At 35.3% G+C, this 21,727-nt stretch overlaps 1 protein-coding gene across 1 annotated transcript in view; it reads right to left on the reverse strand.

Annotated features, from left to right (window-relative positions):
* TMEFF1 (transmembrane protein with EGF like and two follistatin like domains 1) overlaps positions 1–21,727 on the reverse strand; it is a 148,377-nt gene that overhangs the window by 87,257 nt on the left and 39,393 nt on the right. The window contains exon 2 of the mRNA XM_074208230.1: positions 20,639–20,748. Coding sequence (XP_074064331.1) covers positions 20,639–20,748 — 110 coding nt within the window. The remainder of the gene's footprint in view (positions 1–20,638; positions 20,749–21,727) is intronic.

Consider the following 21,727-nt stretch of genomic DNA (forward strand, 5'->3'; position numbering starts at 1 on the left):
AGTTTTGCTTTGCCAAACCATTTTGAGAGACTCTTGCTATTCAGATCTTCTTTGAGTCTCTGCAAGGAGACTCTTCCATATGGCTATATATATAGCTCTGGTGATATGAACATGTATACTATACCTATTATTGTGTTGCCCCTGCAATGTCAACTTGGAGAATCTTCCATCACCAACTTCCTCCTAGGTCTCTTTTAAAGATCTCTACTCTCTTTGTGGATAATCACTGCTGCCCACTCAGTCCACATGGCAGGACTTGATCAAAACATATTACTATAAGGGGCTTCCTCCTAAAAAAGGTGAAGTATTTTTCACCCTGTCTCTTAAGAGAAGTTGCAAATGTTTGAGAGGATATGGAAAAATTGGGACACTTATTCATTGTTGGTGGAATTGTGAACTGATTCGAATTATGCCCTAAGAGTTATTAAAATGCCAATCCCTTTTAACTTAGTGATATTATTACTGTGTCTATTTCAAAGATGATTAAGGAAAAAAGGAAATGAATCTATATGTTCTAAAAATCTAGCTAGAATCTAATCCTGTTATTTTGCCACTGTGCTTCAAGTATTAATGTAAAGGCTGCTGAGTCCCTTGTCATTGCATTCCTGGAGAATTCAGAGAAAGCCCTGAGCAATGTTCTCTGAGATGGCAAAGAAATGGAAATTTCAGAGATGCCCATCAATTGGAGAACAGATGAATGAGTTATGGTATATGATTATGAAGGAATACCACTCTGCTATAAGAAAGAATGAGTTCAATGATTTTAGAAAAATACTTATAGATTTGCACGAGAAAATAGTGAAATGAGCAGAACCAAGAGAATGTTGTATACAGTAACAGCAATATTATTTTAAGAACAACTTTGAACAAATAAGTCATTTTGACTAGTATACATGCCCCAAGGACATATGAAGAAAAATGTTATCTGTATCCAGAGAAAAAACTAATAAGCAGAGAAATATGTATAGAGCTATTTATATGTATACATACATACAAACACCTATTTGTGTCTAATAGTAGCCATTTCTAGGGGCAGAAGGTAGAAAGAAAAAAGAAAAGAAGGAAGTTACACTCTAACTTTATATTTAAAAGGAATAGCAAGTTGTACATGACAGATTTGCAGTTTCAAGTATAATCATCTTTTATTATATTATTTATGGAAATGTTTTTATTTCATAAATTTAAACTAAAATAATTTTTTAAAAATATCAAAAAAGGAGTAGCTCACTATGAGGTGTTTTGGAGACTTATTAGCCACCATCCTTTAAGGGAAAGTTATATTGATAAGAGGGCTGAACTTAAGAGACAAGAAGTCCTGAATTCTAATGTATCAACCTGAACAAATCACTCAACCTCAGTTCCTTCATATTTGTAAAATGGGGATGAAAACTACTCACCTACTTTAAAAGCATGCTGTGGGAATAAAAAAGACAACATAGATAAGGTGTTTTATATTATAAAGTGTTATACAAATGCTATTTATAATTATTACATTAACCAGATATGAAGACTATTCCTTCATATAGACACTTTCCTCCTCAAATCTTCATCTTCACATCTCCAAGGTGAAGTTACTTAAGCTAACATCTGATGTAGGTACCTAAGATGATGTTTGTTTGGTCTGAAGGGATTTTGCCAACCCATTGTTATTGCCCAGGTTTGGGGTAGCTTCCTTCTGGTACTGATTAATGCTGATTTTCCTATTCACCAGGGATCTCATTTCATTAGTCTGTCAAGTCACAACCTTCTCCTAGACAAGGCTCTGTTGTCTATTGATTTCTGTTCTGGGGGCTTTGTAGGGTTTGGTTTTTTCTTTCAACTTACTAACTGCCATTTCTATCTGTTCAATTGTATTAGTTTAATTGTAAATCCCTAGGTGAGTGAGGGCTCCTCTGGGCTATTGCCCTCAGATTGTGCATCATGATTTTCCTTCCTGAATTCAGTAGAGTATATTTTGTATTTGAGTTCTACTATGTAATTAAACTACTGTACATTTGTAAGCTGTGACTGTTTGCCATTTTGACTATGTATGTTGGTTTAAGTGTTATATGAGTGTGATCTGGTACTAAAAGATGGGGAAAGTTCCAAGGTATCCCAGCCTCCCATTAGGCATGCTGACTTATTGTCTATCTTCCCACACAGTCGCAGGACCTGTCAGTTTCAGAAAAAAGAAATCTTTGTATTCAAAATTACTTTAGAAATTTTCTAAATCTAGGTAAAATATGTTCACTTTGAAAGAAAAAAGAAAAGACAAAAAAGTAAGCTTGAATTGAATGGGAAAATGTATAAAAGTCCAATTATGTTGACACTGAGAGCTTGCCAGAGCAAAATTGGAATGGATCCCAGGAAAAGATACTGTCTATCTTGATTGTCAATGCTTGACTGCTGGCAAGAGTTTTGGTTTTTCTCTTTCAGGTGAGAAAGAAAAAAAATTAAGGATATGTACTCTTTTAAGTTATAAATATGGGACTCAGTTTTTAAAAAAAATATAACTTGGGTTTCCAATCAAGCTTGGAGATTTTGTGTGTGGCTGTGTATGTGGAATGAAGTTGAGAGAGAGAGACAATAAAAAAGGATTTATGGGGTTGATGCTAAAGAACTTGGGGGAAAGAGTCGAGTATGGCTCCAGATGCTCTTCAAGGGAGATGTCGATGGAGGTATGTAGAGGAAGATAGCTGCTCAACATGTCTCTGATTTCCACTTGTTTCCTGAGAGATGCCAAATGGACCTCCTTGAGAGATAACAGGCCCTCTCTCTTGCATGAAGATGAGATCTCACCTCACTGCCCGATAAAGAGCTCATTTATTCTTGCATATTCTTTGGCAAATTTTCATTTGTGCAACTTCTCCAATTTTTGTTTGCTGTTTGCTTAGATGGAAGAACTTAACATTTTTTGATGCACTGTTGAAAAAAAACAGTATTTGATGGGAAAGAGCTAAGCTGGCAAGTGTAAACTGAGTGCTACCTTCCTCCTTTAAGAGTAACAAGGTTTTTCCTATGAGTCAAATTTATACCCTTAAACTAGACCACAACTCCTTGGGGGAGGGGCAGATATAAATTAGCTAAATAGTGCTCTCAGAATTAGGAAAAGGAAGGAGCAAGAACCTAGCTATGGCCCTTCTCTTGGGCCCCCTCAAGGTGAAAACTGCAACATTGCTTGGCGAGACGGTGGCTAGATTCCAGAAATATCTATCCATACCACCTTCAAACTTATTGCTGTGGTTGTTCGGTTGTATACAGTAAACTCTTCATGATCCCATTTGGGATTTTCTTAGCAGAGATACTAGTTTGCCTTTCCTTCTCCAGCTCATTTTACAGATGAGGAAACTGAAGCAAACAAGCTTAAGTGACTTGGTCAAACAGCTAATGAGTATCTGACACCAGATTTCAACTCAAGAAGATGAGTCTTCCTGACTCCAGACTTGGCATCTATCCACTGCATCATCTTGCTGCCCACCTTCAAGCTACATCTATACATTAATACAACCTGCTAGATTGCATACATCTATGGACATCTTTGGATGTCCATGTATCACATATATGAACACATATCTCTTCCCTATGAGAAACAATTATTTCTCTCTCGTTAATGCTTATTATTGAATCAGAATCGGGTTTTTTCTTTTTTCTTCTTCCCCAACCAGAAATCAATCAGTGTGGTAAATCTTTCTAGTACACTTACAGTCAGTATGGCTAAGATCTAATTGGACAGTAAAAGAAATTCTAAATTTACACTAATGGGTGCATTCCTGTTCTAAATTGTGTTTATTCAGACAAGTCTTGGAAAATGTTGATTCTTTCTTTGTCAGATGGGCGAAATGGTAATTGATGCCTCTTTGACCAACATTTTGGTGATGCAAGTCCCTCATTAAAATATAGCCCAACTTCTCATTGTAATATTCATTTTCTCATTACCCAAATTTCTCATTTAACCAAACAGAGTCGGTTGTCATACTCAGGAACACTTCTCTTTCAAGGCCATATAAACTGTGAGCCTACTGACTACAAGTATTTGGGTCTAAGAGAGAGATAGCCAAATCACTATCCTTTTATTAGCAAACATGCTGACCTTACTAATAAAATGATTAAATTACCTAAAACTATGACTCTCAAACTTTTTCAAACACCCTCCCCCAAAAAAAGTAAACAAAAATATTAATGCATTGAGCAAAGATCTTTTCTTCCTTCCCTTAATCTGGTCAATCAACTAATAGAAAAAGAGATCATATAAATTATAATAGAAAAAAACTGAGCTAGAAAAAAATTCACATTTTAGTCATCAAAATTTGTGGAAAAGTTTTAATTGCCCACTGGAGCCAATCTGAGGAAATTATTTGGTTGAATTCAATTATTTGGCAAATTGAAATGACTATGTACAGAGCTCATTGTACTTATCTAAGTATCCACAGAGAATTAGGTAACAGAAAACAAAATGTGTTTTAAAAACTAAATTAGTCCATTACAAAGAAAGGATATTTAACTGATGACAGAAACAGTGTGAAATGGAAAACTAAAAAAAAAAGTCTATACTTGAAATAAGATAAAACAAATATGGTGAAAGAAAAGCTCAAAATTAAAATATTAACAGTAGGGGGGCGGCTAGGTGGGGCAGTGGATAGAGCACCAGCCCTGGAGTCAGGAGTACCTGAGTTCAAAGCTGGGCTCAGACACTTAATAATTACCTAGCTGTGTGGCCTTGGGCAAGGCACTTAACCACATTGCTTTGCAAAAAAAAAAATATTAACAGTAGGAAAATATGAGATATTATAGGGATACATAGAAAAATACTTTAAAAAAATATAAGTTGGAGGAAGGCTGGGAGAAATAGTGGATAGAACACCGGTTCTGGAATCAGGAGGACCTGAATTCAAATCTGACCTCAGACATTTGATACTTACTAGCTGTTTGACCTTGAGCAAGTCAAATTAACCCCACTGTCCCACAAAAACAAAAACAAAAATTAGCAAGTTAATGAAAATTCAGAAAAATGAAGTCATTAGAAAGAGCACTGACTCAGAGGTTAATATCACACTTTTGCTGTTTACTCCTTGTATGAGCTTGGGGGAAAAAATCACAACTGTATGTGAAAAATATGGAGGTTGAACTAAATGGCTTTTAGTATCCCTTCTAGCTCTAGACCTATAAAACTGTTTGGGACCAGAAACTATCTGAAAAGAATTATTCTCCTCCTAGGAAAATGAAAAGATTTCTAATGATTTTCAAGTTTAATTTCACAGATAGCAGAATTATCTTAAGAGACATAATATTGTGAAATGATACCTAGAGTATGAGATAGATGGGTAGACAGATAGATACACATATGTATATGTTTATAAAAATATGCACATATTTATAAACATACATATATACATACATCTGATATGAATAATAACTTTCTCATCATTGACACATTTTCTGAAGGATATGATGATTGAACAATCTTGATGATTGGACAAATATATAAATGTGTATATGTTAGTATGTAAAAAATTTAATCTTGGTAAACAGCAAAATTTGGTTTTGGTAAACAGCCTAAAAATAATTAATAATAATAATGATGGTCAGCACTTATATAGTGCTTCCTATACATCAGGTATTGTTCAGTGCTTTATAATTTTTACTCTCATTTGATCTTCACAACAACCCTAGGTGGTAGATGCTATTATTTTTTCCATTTTACAGATAAGAAGTCAAAGCAGAGTTAAGTGACTTGTCTAAGGTCATATAACTATTAAGCAAATGATGATGGGGTGCAACTAGATGGTGTAGTAGATAGAGCACTGGCCCTGGAGTCAGGAGAACCTGAATTCAAATCCAGTCTCAGACACTTAATAATAACCTAATTGTGTGACCTCGGGCAAGTCACTTAATCCCACTGCCTTGCAAAAACCGAAAATAAAATAAATAAAAAGTATATGAGGATGGATTTGAACTCGTTTTCCTGATTCCAGGCATAGTGCTTTCTAGCTACTCTACCACCAAACTGTCTATTTTTCCTGCCAATGGTGATTAGAAGGGCATCTGAATGGCACTTAGTGAAGAGAGCACCAGGCCTGAAGTCAGGAAGACTCATCTTTCCTGAGTTCAAATGTAGTCTCAGATACTTTACTCAGTGTATGACTTAGTAAAACTCTGATTGCCTCAGATTTCTCATCTATAAAACAAAGGAAATGGCAAACTACTTCAGAGTATCTTTGTCAAGAAAATCCTAGATAAAGAAGTCAGATATGACTGAAACAACTAAACAACAACAATTGGGACTATATAGAGATATTCTGGATATTAGGGGAAAAAACACAATAAATGTAAAGAAGAAGGTGCAATTTTTCAAGTATAATTAATAGAGATCCTGCTCTCAAATTCATGGGTTCCAACAGCTAGAAGAATAAATTGACTAAATTTTTTTTAATTAATGGAAGGACAGCTAGGTGGCACGGTGGACAGAGCACTGGATCTGGAATCAGGAGGACCAGAGTACAAATCTGGTCTCAGACACTTAATAATTAACTAGCTGTGTGACCTTAGGAAAGTCACTTAATCCCATTGCCTTGCCAAAAAAAATTCAAGCAAACAAAAATTAATTGAATACATAGAGAATGAGATATTTGGAAATCCTTCCAAACATATCAAGTAAAAACTAAGATTTGGACTTTAACACTTCAGATCATACATGAAAAAGGCCATATTACATTATGGCCATATAAAACATCTACAGATATCTGAATCCTGTTCCTCCCTTTTCCCACCTCATGGGAAGATGACACTTTGTGCCAAATTTTAAAGTTTGTGGAAAAACCTAGGAAGATTTATATGAACTGAAGCAAAGGAAAACAAACAGAATCAGGAGACTATTGTACATATAATAACAATATTATAAGATGATCAACTGGAATGACTTAGCTATTTTATTCAATACAATAATATAAGACAATTTCAAAGGACTTATGATGAAACATACTATCTACTTCCAGAGAAATAACTGATAGAATCTGAATTGCAGATTTTTTCACTTTAGTTCTCATGTTTTTTTCTTTTTGCAACATGACTAATATGGAAATACATTTTGCATGATTCTACATGCATAATTGATAGCACATTTCTTGCTTTCACAATGGGTAGAGGAGAGAGAATTTGCAACTCAAGTTTTTTTAAATGAATGTTAAAAATAAATAATTTTTTTACAAAAACAAAAAGGATAAAGAAAAAAGTTTGATATTGAATTCATTCTGCTATAATGCAGTTAAAATATGGTGGATAGAACTCTGAATCTGAAAACTAAAGGACTTGGTTCAAATCCTGACTCAAACACTTACTGTATTAATCTGAGTAAGAGTCTTACTTTCCTCATCTATAAAATAATGGATTGAATTAATTATTATTCAGTTATTTCTGTCATGTCTAACTTTTCATGACCCCATCTGGTTTAGGTTTGGTTTTTTTTAGTTTTATTTTGGCTCTGGCAAAGATACTGGAGTATACTACTACTGGGTCTATACCCTGAAGAGATGATGAAAAAGGGTAAAAACATCACTTGTACAAAAATATTCATAGCAGCCCTGTTTGTGGTGGCAAAGAATTGGAAATCCAGTAAATGTCCTTCAATTGGGGAATGGCTTAGCAAACTGTGGTATATGTATGTCATGGAACACTACTGTTCTATTAGAAACCAGGAGGGATGGGAATTCAGGGAAGCCTGGAGGGATTTGCATGAACTGATGCTGAGCGAGATGAACAGAACCAGAGGAACACTGTACACCCTAACAGCAACATGGGGGTGATGCTCAACCTTGATGGACTTGCTCGTTCCATCAGTGCAACAATCAGGGACAATTTTGGGCTGTCTGCAATGGAGAGTACCATCTGTATCCAGATAAAGAACCGTGGAGTTTAGGAAAAAAACTGGTATCTTATTGTCTGATCTTGTTATCTCTTATATTTTATGTTACTTCCTTAAGGATATGATTTCTCTCTCATCACACTCAATTTGGATCAACTTACAGCAAGGAAACAATGTAGAGACTGACAAATTGCTTTCTGTGGGGGAGTGGGGGAGGGAAGTAAGAATGGGGGGGAAATTGTAAAATTCAAAATAAAAACTTTAATCAAAGATACTGGAGTGGTTTGCCATTTTCTTCTTCAGTTCATTTTATAGATGAGGAAACCAAGGTAAAGAGGGTGAAGTGACTTTCCCAGGGTCCCACAGTTAGTAAGTGTTCAAGCTGGATTTGAACTCATAAAGATGAGTTTTCCTGATGTGAGGCCCCACATTCTATCCATCATAACTCAAAGATCCCTTCCAGCTCTAACTCTATGATTCAGTGGATCACCTCTTCTTCTGGGTAATCGATACTGTAAAATCCCAAAGAACCTTGAAAATCAATTCAACTTACACAATAGAGGAACTTATTCAATGTTTGCCGAATGTGAGACAGGGTAAGATATTAGAAAGAGAGCTGCCTTTGCAGCTAATAAGATTTGGATCTAAGGTCCACTTCTAACACTTACTGCCCATGTGACCCTGGACAAGTCACTTGTCTCAGTGTTCTAGGTAATTCTCTAAGAATTATCTCAGACTAAAGGATCCAGAAAAAATCAGTTTAGGGAAATCCCTAAACCAATGCATTTATAGATCCAATAATTACAGTTCTATTCCTATCACTATCAAAATAAGATACAGACTTTATTTACAAAATGAATTTGGAGATTTGTCCTCTATGAATCTGAATGCTACTAAATGAACACTAATTTCCATCACATGTGAAGTGACAACTGTAAACAAGTCCTAATATCTGCTGATATTGATATTTAACTATAGAGATAATTGCATCATGTTTGTTGTAAATGTTGGAACTTAGGCAGAATTTCTTAGGACTGCAAATTTAGCTTAATGTCAACAAACATGAAGCATAAGTTAGCTACTCAAAAGTATTTCTGACCTTTCTCCAGGATCAGAGTTGAAGGAGTCTTGTCCCTATTGACCAAAAAAACTTCAATATGTAACTTTCAGATCCAGACCTAATAGAAGCTTAAATGTTGTTAGGACAATATCCCTCCTACCTTTTTACAGGTGAAATTCTTGGGTAAATGATGGCTAAGCTTAATATCACTCTGGGTTCCTGAATCCACAGTTATGAGAGTGCAGAAGTAAAATAACTTTTTTTTTTTTTGCAAGGCAGTAGCTAAAAGACTTGCCCATGGTTCACACAACTAATAAGTATCAAGTGTCTTGAGACCAGATTTGAATTCAGATCCTCCTGACTCTAGGGCCAGGGTTTTCTATTCATTGGGTCACCTGGCTGCCTTGTAAAATATATTGCTTATCTGCATCAGAGTAGCCCTAACCAGTTCCTCTATAACTTGTCTTATGAGATAAGTGACCTTGTTATGGGAAAGAATATGTACAAAAGGTCACACTTTGGTTTATTATTGTTAATAATCTTAACAGGTAACATATATATATATATATATATATATCACCTACTATGCACCAAGTACTAGGTTAGCTCTTTACAAATATTATGTCATTTGATCTTCACAATAACTGTGAGAAGTAGGTACTATTATTATCCCCATTTTCAGATGAGGAAACTGAAGCAAATGAGTTAAGTAACATATTTAGGGTCATACAATTTTTGAGTCCATGAGACCACATTTGAATTCAGTTCTTTCTGACCTCAGACCCAATGTTCTATCATTGCCCTACCTAACTTCCCCCTTAAAGGCCTGTCTCTTTTTTTTATTTTTTAAAATTTTTAAATTTTTTAAAATTTTTTTAAATTTTAATTTAATTAATTTTTTAATTATTTTTTTAATTTATGAAATAAAACAAGCATTTAATACTAATATACCCTAGACCAGGCCCTAGATACAGAAAAAGATACTTACAGAATAGCAGAATAGCATCTATGATATGTGGTTGCACCCAAGGCCTTCCTCCCAAAAACAAAGGCAAAACAAAGGGCAGGACTTAATTGAAATTTAAAAAAGAAAAAAATAGTGACTTTCTCTAAATTTTTCCCTTGTAGTCCAAGATGCCATGGAGCCTTCCCTACTTGGCAAACAAGCAATTTTAAAAATCCTATAAAGATAATGCATGTTCGTTATCCCCAACATGGGACCCTGTGTTGATATCAGGTTGACTTAGAGTATACCTAAAGACATTTGTTTGTTTGAAGATTATCTTGATGATAGTTACCATGTTTATTAGGTGTAAAGAAGCTTACCACTGGGTTATGGGCTAACTCTGCCACTTCAGTCAAGAAGGTTTTATAAAACTCAAAATCTTACAAAAAATTGTCAAAAATTAGTTTTGCATGTAGTTAAAAAAGTACATTTTTTAAAAAAGAAATCAGGTGTTAAAAAATTTACACTTCTTTCTACATGCAGATTCCATCAGTTCTAACAATAGCAATAAAGGAAAAAAACAGAAGGAATCAGAATAGGGAATAAGGTAATAAAATGATCTCTTTTGTAGATAATATGATGATATATTGGAAAATTCCAGCATCAACTAAAAAATTAGTTGAAACAATTTTAGCAAAGTAGCAGGCTATAATGTAAATTCACATAAATCATCAACATTCCTATATGTCACAAATAAATCTTTGTAAGAAGAGATAGTAAAAAATACTATATTCAAAATAACTCTGGACAGAATAAAATACAAGTATACTTTTCAAACAAACCCAGGAACCATATAAACAAAATTTTTAAAAAGTTTTTATACAAATGAAATCATATTTAAATAACTGGAGAAAATCAATTGTTCATGAATATGCAGGGCTAATATAATAAAAATCATATAAAAATAATTTTTCCAAATGAATTAACATATTAAATACTACCAATTAAATTACAAAAAATTTAAATTAGTAAAAAACAAAATCAAAATTCATATGTAAAAACAAAAAGTCAAGAATATCAAAGGAAATAATAAAAATGTAAAGGAAAGAGTAATGTAAAGAAGTGGTATCCAATTTATTATTATATTTATTATTATTATTATTATTATTATTATTATTATTATTATTATTATTATTAGTCTGATACTGGATTTGAACTCAGGTCCTCTTAAATTCCACAGCTGGTGCTCTATGTACTGCACCACCTAGCTACCCCAGCAATATCTGATCTTAACTACTATACTATAGTATCAAAACCATCTGGTACTGGTTAAGAAATAGAAAGGTAGATTAATAGACTAGAACAGACATATAATTTACAGCAGCAAATAAACATAATAACCTTATATTTGACAAGTATAAAGTCTTAAGATTTTGGGATAAGAATTCATTATTTGGTAAAAATTATTGGGAAAACTGGAAAGCAACATGGTAGAAACTGGACATTGACCATTATCTCTCTCAATTTAGCAAGATTAGATCAAAATGGATACATGATCTAGATTTTAAAAGAGCTAAAAGTTCTCTTTGCTATTGTTTGTAAAACAACAAAATTAGATAACTTTTCAAACTTATGGTTAGGTGAATAATTTATGAATAAATAAGAGACAGCAAGGTTAGGTATAAAATGGGTAATTTTGATTACATTAAATTGAAAAGATGTTATACAAATAAACAAATATAATCAAGATCAGAAGTAAAACAGAAAATGGGGGAAAATTTTTATATAGTTTATCAGATAAAAGTCTCATCTAAACTATATAAAGAACTTTGTCAAATCTATAAAAATGCAAGTCATTCCCCAATTGAAAAATCATCAAAGGATATGAATAGGCAGTTTTCAATGAAGAAATCAAAATAATTTATAGTTATATGAAAAAATGCTTTGAATTAATATTGATTAGAGAAATGCAAATTAAAACAACCTTGAATTATCATTTTACACCTACCATATTATCTAAAATGGTAGAAAGAGTAAGTGACAAATGCTGGAAGGGATGTGGAAAAACTGGGACACTAATTCATTATTGGTAGAATTGTAAACTGATCCAACTTTTTGGAGAGCACTATGGAATTATGCCCACCAAGTTATTAAACTTCCCAGACCCTTTGACTCAGAAATACCACTACTTGGTCTATTTTCAAAGGTGATTAGGAAAAAAAAAAGAACCTAAAGCTCTCCCTGTGATGGCAAATTGCCCATCAATTGGGGAATGGTTGAACAAGTTGTGGAATATGAATGTAATGGAATACTACTTTGCTAAAGAAATGATGAGTTTAGGGGGGGCTGCTAGGTGGCGCAGTGGATAAAGCACCGGCCCTGGAGTCAAGAGTACCTGGGTTCAAATCCGGTCTCAGACACTTAATAATTACAATTACCTAGCTGTGTGGACTTGGGCAAGCCACTTAACCCCATTTGCCTTGCAAAAACCTTAAAAAAATGATGAGTTTAAAGATTATAGAAAAACATGGAAAGACTTGAATGAAATAATGAAGCATGAAATGAGCAGAACCAAGAAAATATTGTATACAGTAACAGCAATATTGTTTTAAGAATGAATTTGAATGTTATTTTGGCTATTATAAATCCAAATTAGCTATAGGGACATATGAAGAAAGATGCTATCTGCATCCAGGGAAAGAAGTGATAAATGTAAATATGTAGATAGTAATTTTACATATATATATATATATACATACACCTATTTTTGTCTAATGGGGCTATTTCTAGGGTGGGGAGTTAGAGGGGAGAAGGAAAGAGAAAAGAAAAAATGTACGTGATAAATTTATTGTATATTTGAAAGGAATAACAAGTTGTACACAATACATTTACAGTTTCATGAACAATCTTCTTTTTGTGGTACTATGTTATGGAAATGCTTGTTTTATTCCATAAATTAAAAAAAGTTAGATGAACCAGTTTCTTTTGCAATGGTCTGACAGGTGAGCAGAATAAATCACCATTGGTTGAGTAGCATGAGGCCCTTCCATTGCTTTTCATGTGCATGAAATCTCAGGTTTAGAAAAGACTGTACTTTCTCTCCTTCAGCTGCCTTGTCCTTGACCTTACTTGATTTATGGATAAATCCTAAGATCATAGATTCAAACTTAACCACCTAGCCACAGACCACCAAAGTCCTCAGGAAACTGAGTTTCCAGGGGGGTTGAGTGACAAGGTCATTCGGGAGGGGAAGCAGCAGAGCTGGGATAGGAATCCAGGAACCCCAAGAGTCTGGATTCTTCCTACTGCAAGTAACACTTTTTTAAAATGTAATTTTACTTTTTTCCAATTACATGTAAAGATAATTTTCAACATTGATTTCTTATAAGATTTTGTGAATTCCACATTTTTCTCCTTCTGCCTTTCCCGTGAGTAATCTGATACAGGTCAGATGTACAATCAAGTTTAACTTATTTCCATATTAATTATGTTGTGAAAAATCAGAACACAAAGAAAAACACGAGAAAGAAAAATCATAAAACCAATTTTTAAAAGTGAAAATAGTATGCTTTGTCTGCATTCAAAGTCCATAATTTTTTTTCCTTTGGATGTGGACAGCTCTGGATGTGGATGTGATTTTTTCTTTTTTTGGCATATGGTAAAGCCTTAATGAAATATGCCAAAATCTTTCAACAGACGTGCTATGCCACGTCCTTTAGTAGAATGAGTCCGCATCAAGGTGTTGCCCACAAAATTTAGTGCTCAAATCTGGTGCTGACCGTCCACATAAAAGTCATGTGAACACAAAGGAGGATCTAGAAAGAGCACTGCTAGCCTGCCCCTGTTCCGGAAAAGCCACAACCTCTACCTAACAAGAATCATGTGTAACCTCTCAGATTGGCCAATATGACGAGGAAGGATAATGATCATTGTTGGAAGGGATGTGGGAAATCTGGGACACTATTACACTGTTGGTGGAGCTGTGAACTCATCCAACCCTTCTGGAGAGCTATTTGGAACTATGCCCAAAGGGCAACAAAAATGTGCATACCCTCTGACCCAGCAATACCACTATTGGGTCTATACCCTGAAGAGATGAGGAAAAAGGGTAAAAACATTACTTGTACAAAAATATTTATAGCAGCCCTGTTTGTGGTGGCAAAGAATTGGAAATCCAGTAAATGTCCTTCAATTGGGGAATGGCTTAGCAAACTGTGGTATATGTATGTCATGGAACACTACTGTTCTATTAGAAACCAGGAGGGATGGGATTTCAGGGAAACCTGGAGGGATTTGCATGAACTGATGTTGAATGAGATGAGCAGAACCAGAAAAACACCATACACCCTAACAGCAACATGGGAGTGATGTTCAACCTTGAAGGACTTGCTCATTCCATCAGTGCAACAATTGGGAACAATTTTGGGCTGTCTGCAAAGGAGAGTGCCATCTGTATCCAGATAAGGAGCTGTGGAGTTTGAACAAAGTGCAAGGACTATTCCCTTTAATTTAGAAAAAAAAAACAACAGATAGCTTATTGTCTGATCTTGTTACCTCTTAGACTTCTTTTCTCTTTAAGGATATGATTTCTCTCTCATCACACCCAATTTGGAACAAGGTACAACATGGAAACAAAAAAACCCCCAAAAACAAACAAAAAAAAAAAGAATCATGTGTAAGATTAGGTCTAGCAGGACCTTTCCAAGGACTACACACAGGAACTCTCCTGATCTATGGGACCCCAGGAACAGATATGTCTTAACAGATGGGCTAGGCTTGGACCTAGGAAGACCTAAGTCCAGTTCTCAATACTCACTAGCTTCATGACCCTGGGCAAGTTACTTAACCTTTGCCTCAGGTTTTTCATCTGTGAAATGGGAATAATACCACCTGTCTCCCAGGGTTGCTGTAAGGACCAAATGAGATAACTATGAAGTGCTTGGCACTATGTAGGTAGGAACTAACTAAAAAATGAATATTTTTTACCTTCCTTCTTTGTAGTGCTTGGGATGACACCAAAAATATAGAGTGATCTGTTTGTCGTATCTTCCTGAAAAGTAGTAAGTGGGTGAGGAGACTGAACAGATTAAAAAGAAGACATAACTTGTGTACTTCTTTAGATTCTCCAGAAAATAATAACAATACAATAATAGTAATAGTACAATAATATACAATAATATAATAGTATAATAGTAATTATAATATTTATATAGTATTTACTGTGACAGTTACTGATTATTAATATTTTCATGTGATTCCTACAACCACCTAGGAAATAGGTACTATTATTATCTCCATTTTACAGATGAGGAAGTTAAAGCAAACAGAGGTTAAATGACTTGACCGAGGTCACACAGATAGTTTCTAAATGTGGGACAAGTATTCTCTCTTGAGGGGTGGAGGAAGGGGCTCCCACCCTAGTAATATGGAGACCGCAAGAGCCTTGCTCAATGAAGTGGATCTCTGGAAGCATCTTCTTCATGTTTCTTTATCTGATCTTAGATAACTGATCACTGAACCGTAGTGAACTTGTGCAGAGTGACTTCCATTTCTTAGTTGATGCCCCTGGATCTTTGGGAGCTACCCTCTCTATTTCCACTATAGAGCCTCTTGGAAAAGTATATAATAGCAGAATAAGCCTCAAATCTCACTTGTTTTACCAAAAGATAAGGATGGCCCTGAAAGGAACTGTTGGACAGTACAAAACTGAGAAGTATAAATGGATTCTTCAACAGTCCTGCAAATTGCATTATATTTTGATGACTTTATGTCAATCTCCTAGGAAAGTATAACTAGTTACGTTTTTACTACTCCTTCAATTTTTTTGTTATTTTTTTCCATCAAAGTGCACTTGTGAATCCTTTATGTTTAGCATTTCTTTTGTGTAGGGGAAATAAATAGCAGTCCTATAAGTGATCTACATTGCTTATCGAGTACCTTTTTACTCTCTTGTTTTGAGAAAACTCTAGACATGAACCGAAACTAAACTTTAATTGATTCTCCCAAAGGATGAGTACAGAACAACCACCTGGCCTCTTCTTTTGTGTGATTACAGTTCCTCTAGGACTGAATCTGGTCCTTCTGCATGGATCCAAAGCTGAGAGAGTTCTATAACTGAAGTGGGACAAGTTGAAGTTCTCTTAGACCCTCTGAGACAGTGGCTCATTTTTTTTAATCATCTCATGAGCTCATTGGGATTCAAGGTCAGTGGCAGGTAGATTGCACACTGGTAAAGAGTAATCCCTCTACCTAAAGAACGAAGGCCCCATCTGACCCCCAAGTTCCTAGTTAGTTATGTTGGGTTTTTTCAATGGATATTTTTGGGAATATGGTCATCCTCTATCCTTGGGCTGCACTCCTTTGCACACCCTAATCTTCCTTTAATCCCCTCATACCAAGCCCAGCACACTTGCCTCTCCCCTTCCCCCAACAAATACATCTCCATGTTACTCAGGGAAAATGGGAATTAAATTCCTTCATAATCCTTCTGTAACAGACTGAAAAATGCCCTGAATCCATCCTGAATCTGTTGCAATCAACTTTCCATGGCTGTCCTCTCTTTAGCTTTAACCCATTTCACTGATTAGTATCCCTTCAGTCTTCAATGACTCTCCAACTGGGACTCTTCGTCAACAGAGATGGAAAGATGCTTACAATTGCCCTTCTACATTTCAATTTGATTATGGTCCAAGATTCCTTTGAAGTACAAGTTCCCTGTGGCACACTGTTCTCCATATGTTCAACTATTAGCTGGTCCCTGGACTTCAAGTCTGAACTTCAGACTGGATGTAAGGTACCACTCCCTAAGTTCAAGGCTTTTGGTTGATTTATTGATTTTCCCCAGGAAAATTACCTTCATATCATCAGTATTACACATATGATCTACTCTGCTATACACGATTTTTATTATTATAGTTTCTCACTCAAATCCCTAAATACCTCTACCAATGTCAAGTAAAAATTCTCCTTCACTGAATTGATTGTCATAAAATCACTCCATTTTATTTGTGGCTTTAGTGAGAGATGAGGATGATGAGTACAGTCTCTGTCTGAGTCTTTTGTTTTCAGTTGCTTTTATCTGATCATAGTTATCTGATCCAGTAAACTTTCAGTGCCTTGGCTGGTGCCAGCTGCTCTCTGGAAGTTGCTTTCTCTATGTCCACTACAGAGTTGATTTGAGGAGAAAATGCCAGGAGGAGAAACCCAATCTCTGATCTGTCTTACTGGATGCTAATCATTTTAAGCGCAGAGCAGGAGTCTTAATCTGAGGTCTATCAACTTTTTTTTTAAGTTGATAACTGTACTTTGATAGAATTGGTTTCCTTTCTATTCCTCCATTTTTTTATGTTATGCATTGAAAAAGGTTATTCCATGAAAGGGTTGGGTATGGCACCTGTACCTATTGTTATCCGCCTTTTATAGATGAGGAATCTGAGGCAAACAGAGATTAAGTGTCTTTCCCAGGGTCGCACAGTCAGTAAGTGTTAAAGACTAGGCTTTGAACTCAGGTTTTCCTGAGTCTAGGTTCACCACACTATCCACTGTGTTTCCCTGCCATACCAAATTGTTTCCATCATGTACCTGAGAAGCATTAGCAAGTACTACACTATGTTAAGAGATGAATGTTTCAGGGTGACTAGGTGGTAGGTACAGTGGATAGAACACTGACCATCAAGTCAGGAGGACCTGAGTTCAAAGCCAGCATCAGATACTTAAATGATAACCTAGCTGTAGGCAGGTCACTTAACCACAGTGCCTTGCAAACAAAAAAAGAGAGATGAATGTTTCTTGGGGATATCTCTTCTTGTCTATGGAATAGGAATTGCTATGGCAAAGATTGTCATTCAGTCTACTGTCTTGATAAGGCCCTAAATACAATTGCTGCTCCACTTGATATCCTCCAATTTTAGTCACTGAAGAAATAGTCTTGCAAAACTGCCTCAGCTGAGCCTATATCCTGGTCTCTGGGAGTGTCCTTACTAGCTAGGATGAGAGAGAGAGAGAGAGAGAGAGAGAGTGTGTGTGTGTGTTTGTGTGACCTAGACTCCCTGGAAGCCATAATTACGGTTGATTCTCATTAGCACTAAGTAGATTAGGAGTCTTATTGCTGGCCTTGTACTAGGCTGTTGTTGCTGTTCTCTGGCTTTTCTCCAGATGCCAACCCTTTGTCCCAGCCCCTTGGAACAAAATCTGCCTCAGGATCCTTGATCTCTACAAAGGCAACATTTTTCTTTGGTGGAAGGTATTAGTTGCCTCATGTTCACTGGCTGTAAGGATATTCTTACCATTCTCCCTCTTGACTTCTGTATTATAAAAGGGAAGGAAGGAAGGAAGGAAGGAAGGAAGGAAGGAAGGAAGGAAGGAAGGAAGGAAGGAAGGAAGGAAGGGAGGGAGGGAGGGAGGGAGGGAGGGAGGGAGGGAAAAGGGAGGAAGGAGTAAGGGAAAAGAGAAAGAAAGGGATAAAAGAAGAAAGGAAACAAGAATTCACTACGTACCTATTATGTTGCTAGGAGCTATGTTAAGCACTTTACAAATATTACCTCATTTGAACTCCATCACATCACAAATTACTATTGTTATCCTCTTTTTATAGATGAGGAATCTGAGGAAAACAGATTTAAGTGACTTTCCCAGGGTCACACAGCTACTAAGTGTTTAATACTGGTTTTTGAACTCAGGTTTTCCTGAGTCTAGGTCCACCACACTATCCACTGTGTCATCTAGATGACTTAGATCAACTAAGGCTTCCTAACCAAATCACTAGATACTAGGTCTGCTTTTCTATAGTAATTGTATAATCATAGGATAAATGGAAAAGTATATGGAGGCATTGCAGCCTCAGAAATCTCCGATAGAGTCTCTTCCTTAGACAAAGAATGAAAGTTTGGAATTTTTGAAGATACATTAACAGATAGTTATCTGTTAATTTTGTACCTTTCTCTAGCTAGTCTGGAGGCTGTTGCTATGCCACAATGGTTCATCTTTGAATAGAACAGAAGATTGGTTCTATAATTTCACCAGTGTAGAAAACTCCCAGATGATGAAACTCCCTCCACCAATGCAAATTAGCCATCTCCTTTGCCATTACAGTATTAGAGGGTTGTCTTGAGTACCAAAAGATTTAAATGACTTATCCAAAGTCACACAGTCAGTATGAGTCAGGGGTGGAACCTGAACTGGTTCTGAGGCCAGCTCTCTAAACTGCCTCTCAGCTTTTTTTTTTAATTATATAGATTCACTAATTTCACTAATTAATAGAATGGCTAAGTGGACAGAGCACTGGGTTTATAGTTAGGAAGACCCAAATTCAAATCTGGCCTCAGACACTAGATGTGTGACCCTAAGAAAGTCACTTAGCCTCTCTTTGCCTCAGTTTTCTCAACTGTAAAAACAGAATAATGACAGCACCGACCTTGTAGTGTTTTGAGAATCATTTATAAAAGCCCATAGACATATAGGAGGGGGCTATATAAATGCGTGTTCCTTTACCCCTTCCCCAAATCTATAGCTAAGAGTCAGCAAATTAGAGACCATAGATCAAGTCCAGCTCCCACCTCACTTGCTTTTTGAACAGTCTAAGAACTAAGAATGCTTTTTAGATTTTTAAATATAATAATTTTTAAGTTGTATGGAAATACAATTATTTTAACAGATAACTATCTTAACTTATCAGTCATTTAAAAACAGGTATTTGGGCTAGACTTAGCTATAATTTGCTGGCCCTGAGCTTCAGTCCTTCCCTGTAATGTGTTTCCCACTATTTGAACCTGTTCTTCCTATAATTTGATTCTACTTCCTTGAGATCATAAAAACTTTTGCTTTGCTCAATCACTGTTAAAGACATTCCTAATCTTGCCAGAGTTTCTGCAGCAAGTTCTCCTATAAAAGCAATAATCTTTCCTTGTTCATGTTAACAAAGAACTACTGGCCATTTCTTCAACAGTATCATTTCTACAGTTCTGTACTGAAGATGTTTTTAGACAAGCTCCAGAGAATAAACTCACATTGTAATAATTATATTCTATCACAGATAAAAGTTATTTTATCGTCCTATATAGTAGCTCATTGAACATTATTGTAAATGAACAACTGTTGAAGAGTAACTTGCCCTAGGACCATTTCTAGCTGAATCCCATAAAAAATGAAAATGAAGCAATGATGATGATGATGATGATGATGATGATGATGATGATGATGATGATGATGATGATAACTTGTATTTAGGAAATTTTTCTTCTTTCTGTTAAAAGCAATTTCATTATATGGTTTATCTTATTTTTACAAAAGCTCTATAGTAGGAGACAGGGAAACTTGTATGAAAGAAAAAAAATCAGTCATCTACATACCCAATTTTCCATTTATGGTCAAAAAAGATATCAAGTCTTAATTATAAATAAGAAAATGAATGAGAAATAAAAGAAGAGCAGAAAGTTATATCTATATGGAAAGATGGCTACTGGGTCTTCCTTGGAGAGGCAAATAGAGGAACAGGCAGAGCTGGGGTTTATTTTTCAACAAAGGCTACAAGAATCCTCATTTCAGGGACATTTGGTCACCCTAAATTGCAGTGCTCATATCAGGTACTTTCTAAAATTACATCTCATGTGCTGTCTATGTTGAGAGGAAGAAGAGAAAGAAATTGTACAAAGACCTCAACAATACTCTAATATTAATATTATAACAAGAAATAAAAATGAAAGTAATGTAATAATTATGATAAAACTAAAATTTCATGCTAAGGTGACAAGAAATAGCAAATGATAAATAAATGAAATGATAGGGTTAATATTCTCACCTGAAATTGGCATGCACATTTCAAACCTTCTCCATCTTCTTTACACAGTCCTCCATATTTACAAGTTGATTCATCACAAACTCTTACATCAGATTCCCTCACATTTAATTCTGAAACAGAAGGGGAAAATAGCATTTCACATATACTGATGGATATAATTGATTTTGCCTCTTAAATTTGTGTCTAAAAGAACAAGCTTGAAATGTACTGTGGATCAAATTCATGCTTAGAAAGTGGGAAAAGACAACATATAAAAAAGTGAGTATCAAATCAAAGCCATCTATAGAATTTATAATTTTCAAGTGATCCCAGCAAAGAATATTTCACTATCAAGAAAAAATTATTTAAAAATAGCCTTAATTAGGTCAAAGTTCAAAACCTTATGATTTAATAACTGATATTTATGAAGGACCTTGAAGTTTTAAAATTTTTTCACATATATTATTTCATTTGAACTTCACAACAATTCTTTAGGGTAAGTTCTATAAGTGTGAATATTCCTAGTGAATAGTCTACAGTCACAGAGCTACTAAGTTTCAGAGCTAGAATGTGAACCCAGTCTTAATTTCTTGAGATCCCGCAAGTCATCCCCATTACTATGCTGCTCAACACAATTCTGTTTCAATTTTAAACCCTGTGATCCAAATTACAAAAATCTCTAGAGCTTTTGCACTTAGAGCTGCCAACATTTTTGGAGATTTTTTTTCTTGCTATTTTTACCCAGTGCTTTAGATTTGATTAGAAAATGAATAATTGATTCTGTCAGTGAAGAAGTTAACTCACAAAATTTCAGAGCCAGAAGGGACCTTTGAAATTACAGAATAATAATTCTAGAGCTGGAAGGGACCTCAGAGTCCTTCTAGTCCAACTTACTCATTTTACAGATGAGGAAACTGAGCACTGGGGAACTTAAGTGAGTCTTCTAAAGATCTGCTAGGCATCCTCATGGTATCTTGTTGAGATGGTATATTTATGGAATCAAAGAACCAGAACCTTAGAGAATATCTACATTAATGCTTGTAAGTTATAAATGATGAAACTTGGGCCCAGAAAAGTCAAAGTTACTTGCCCAGGGTCACACACAGCTTA

Source organism: Macrotis lagotis, chromosome X (assembly GCF_037893015.1).
Source record: "Macrotis lagotis isolate mMagLag1 chromosome X, bilby.v1.9.chrom.fasta, whole genome shotgun sequence".
Classification (NCBI taxonomy): domain Eukaryota; kingdom Metazoa; phylum Chordata; class Mammalia; order Peramelemorphia; family Peramelidae; genus Macrotis; species Macrotis lagotis.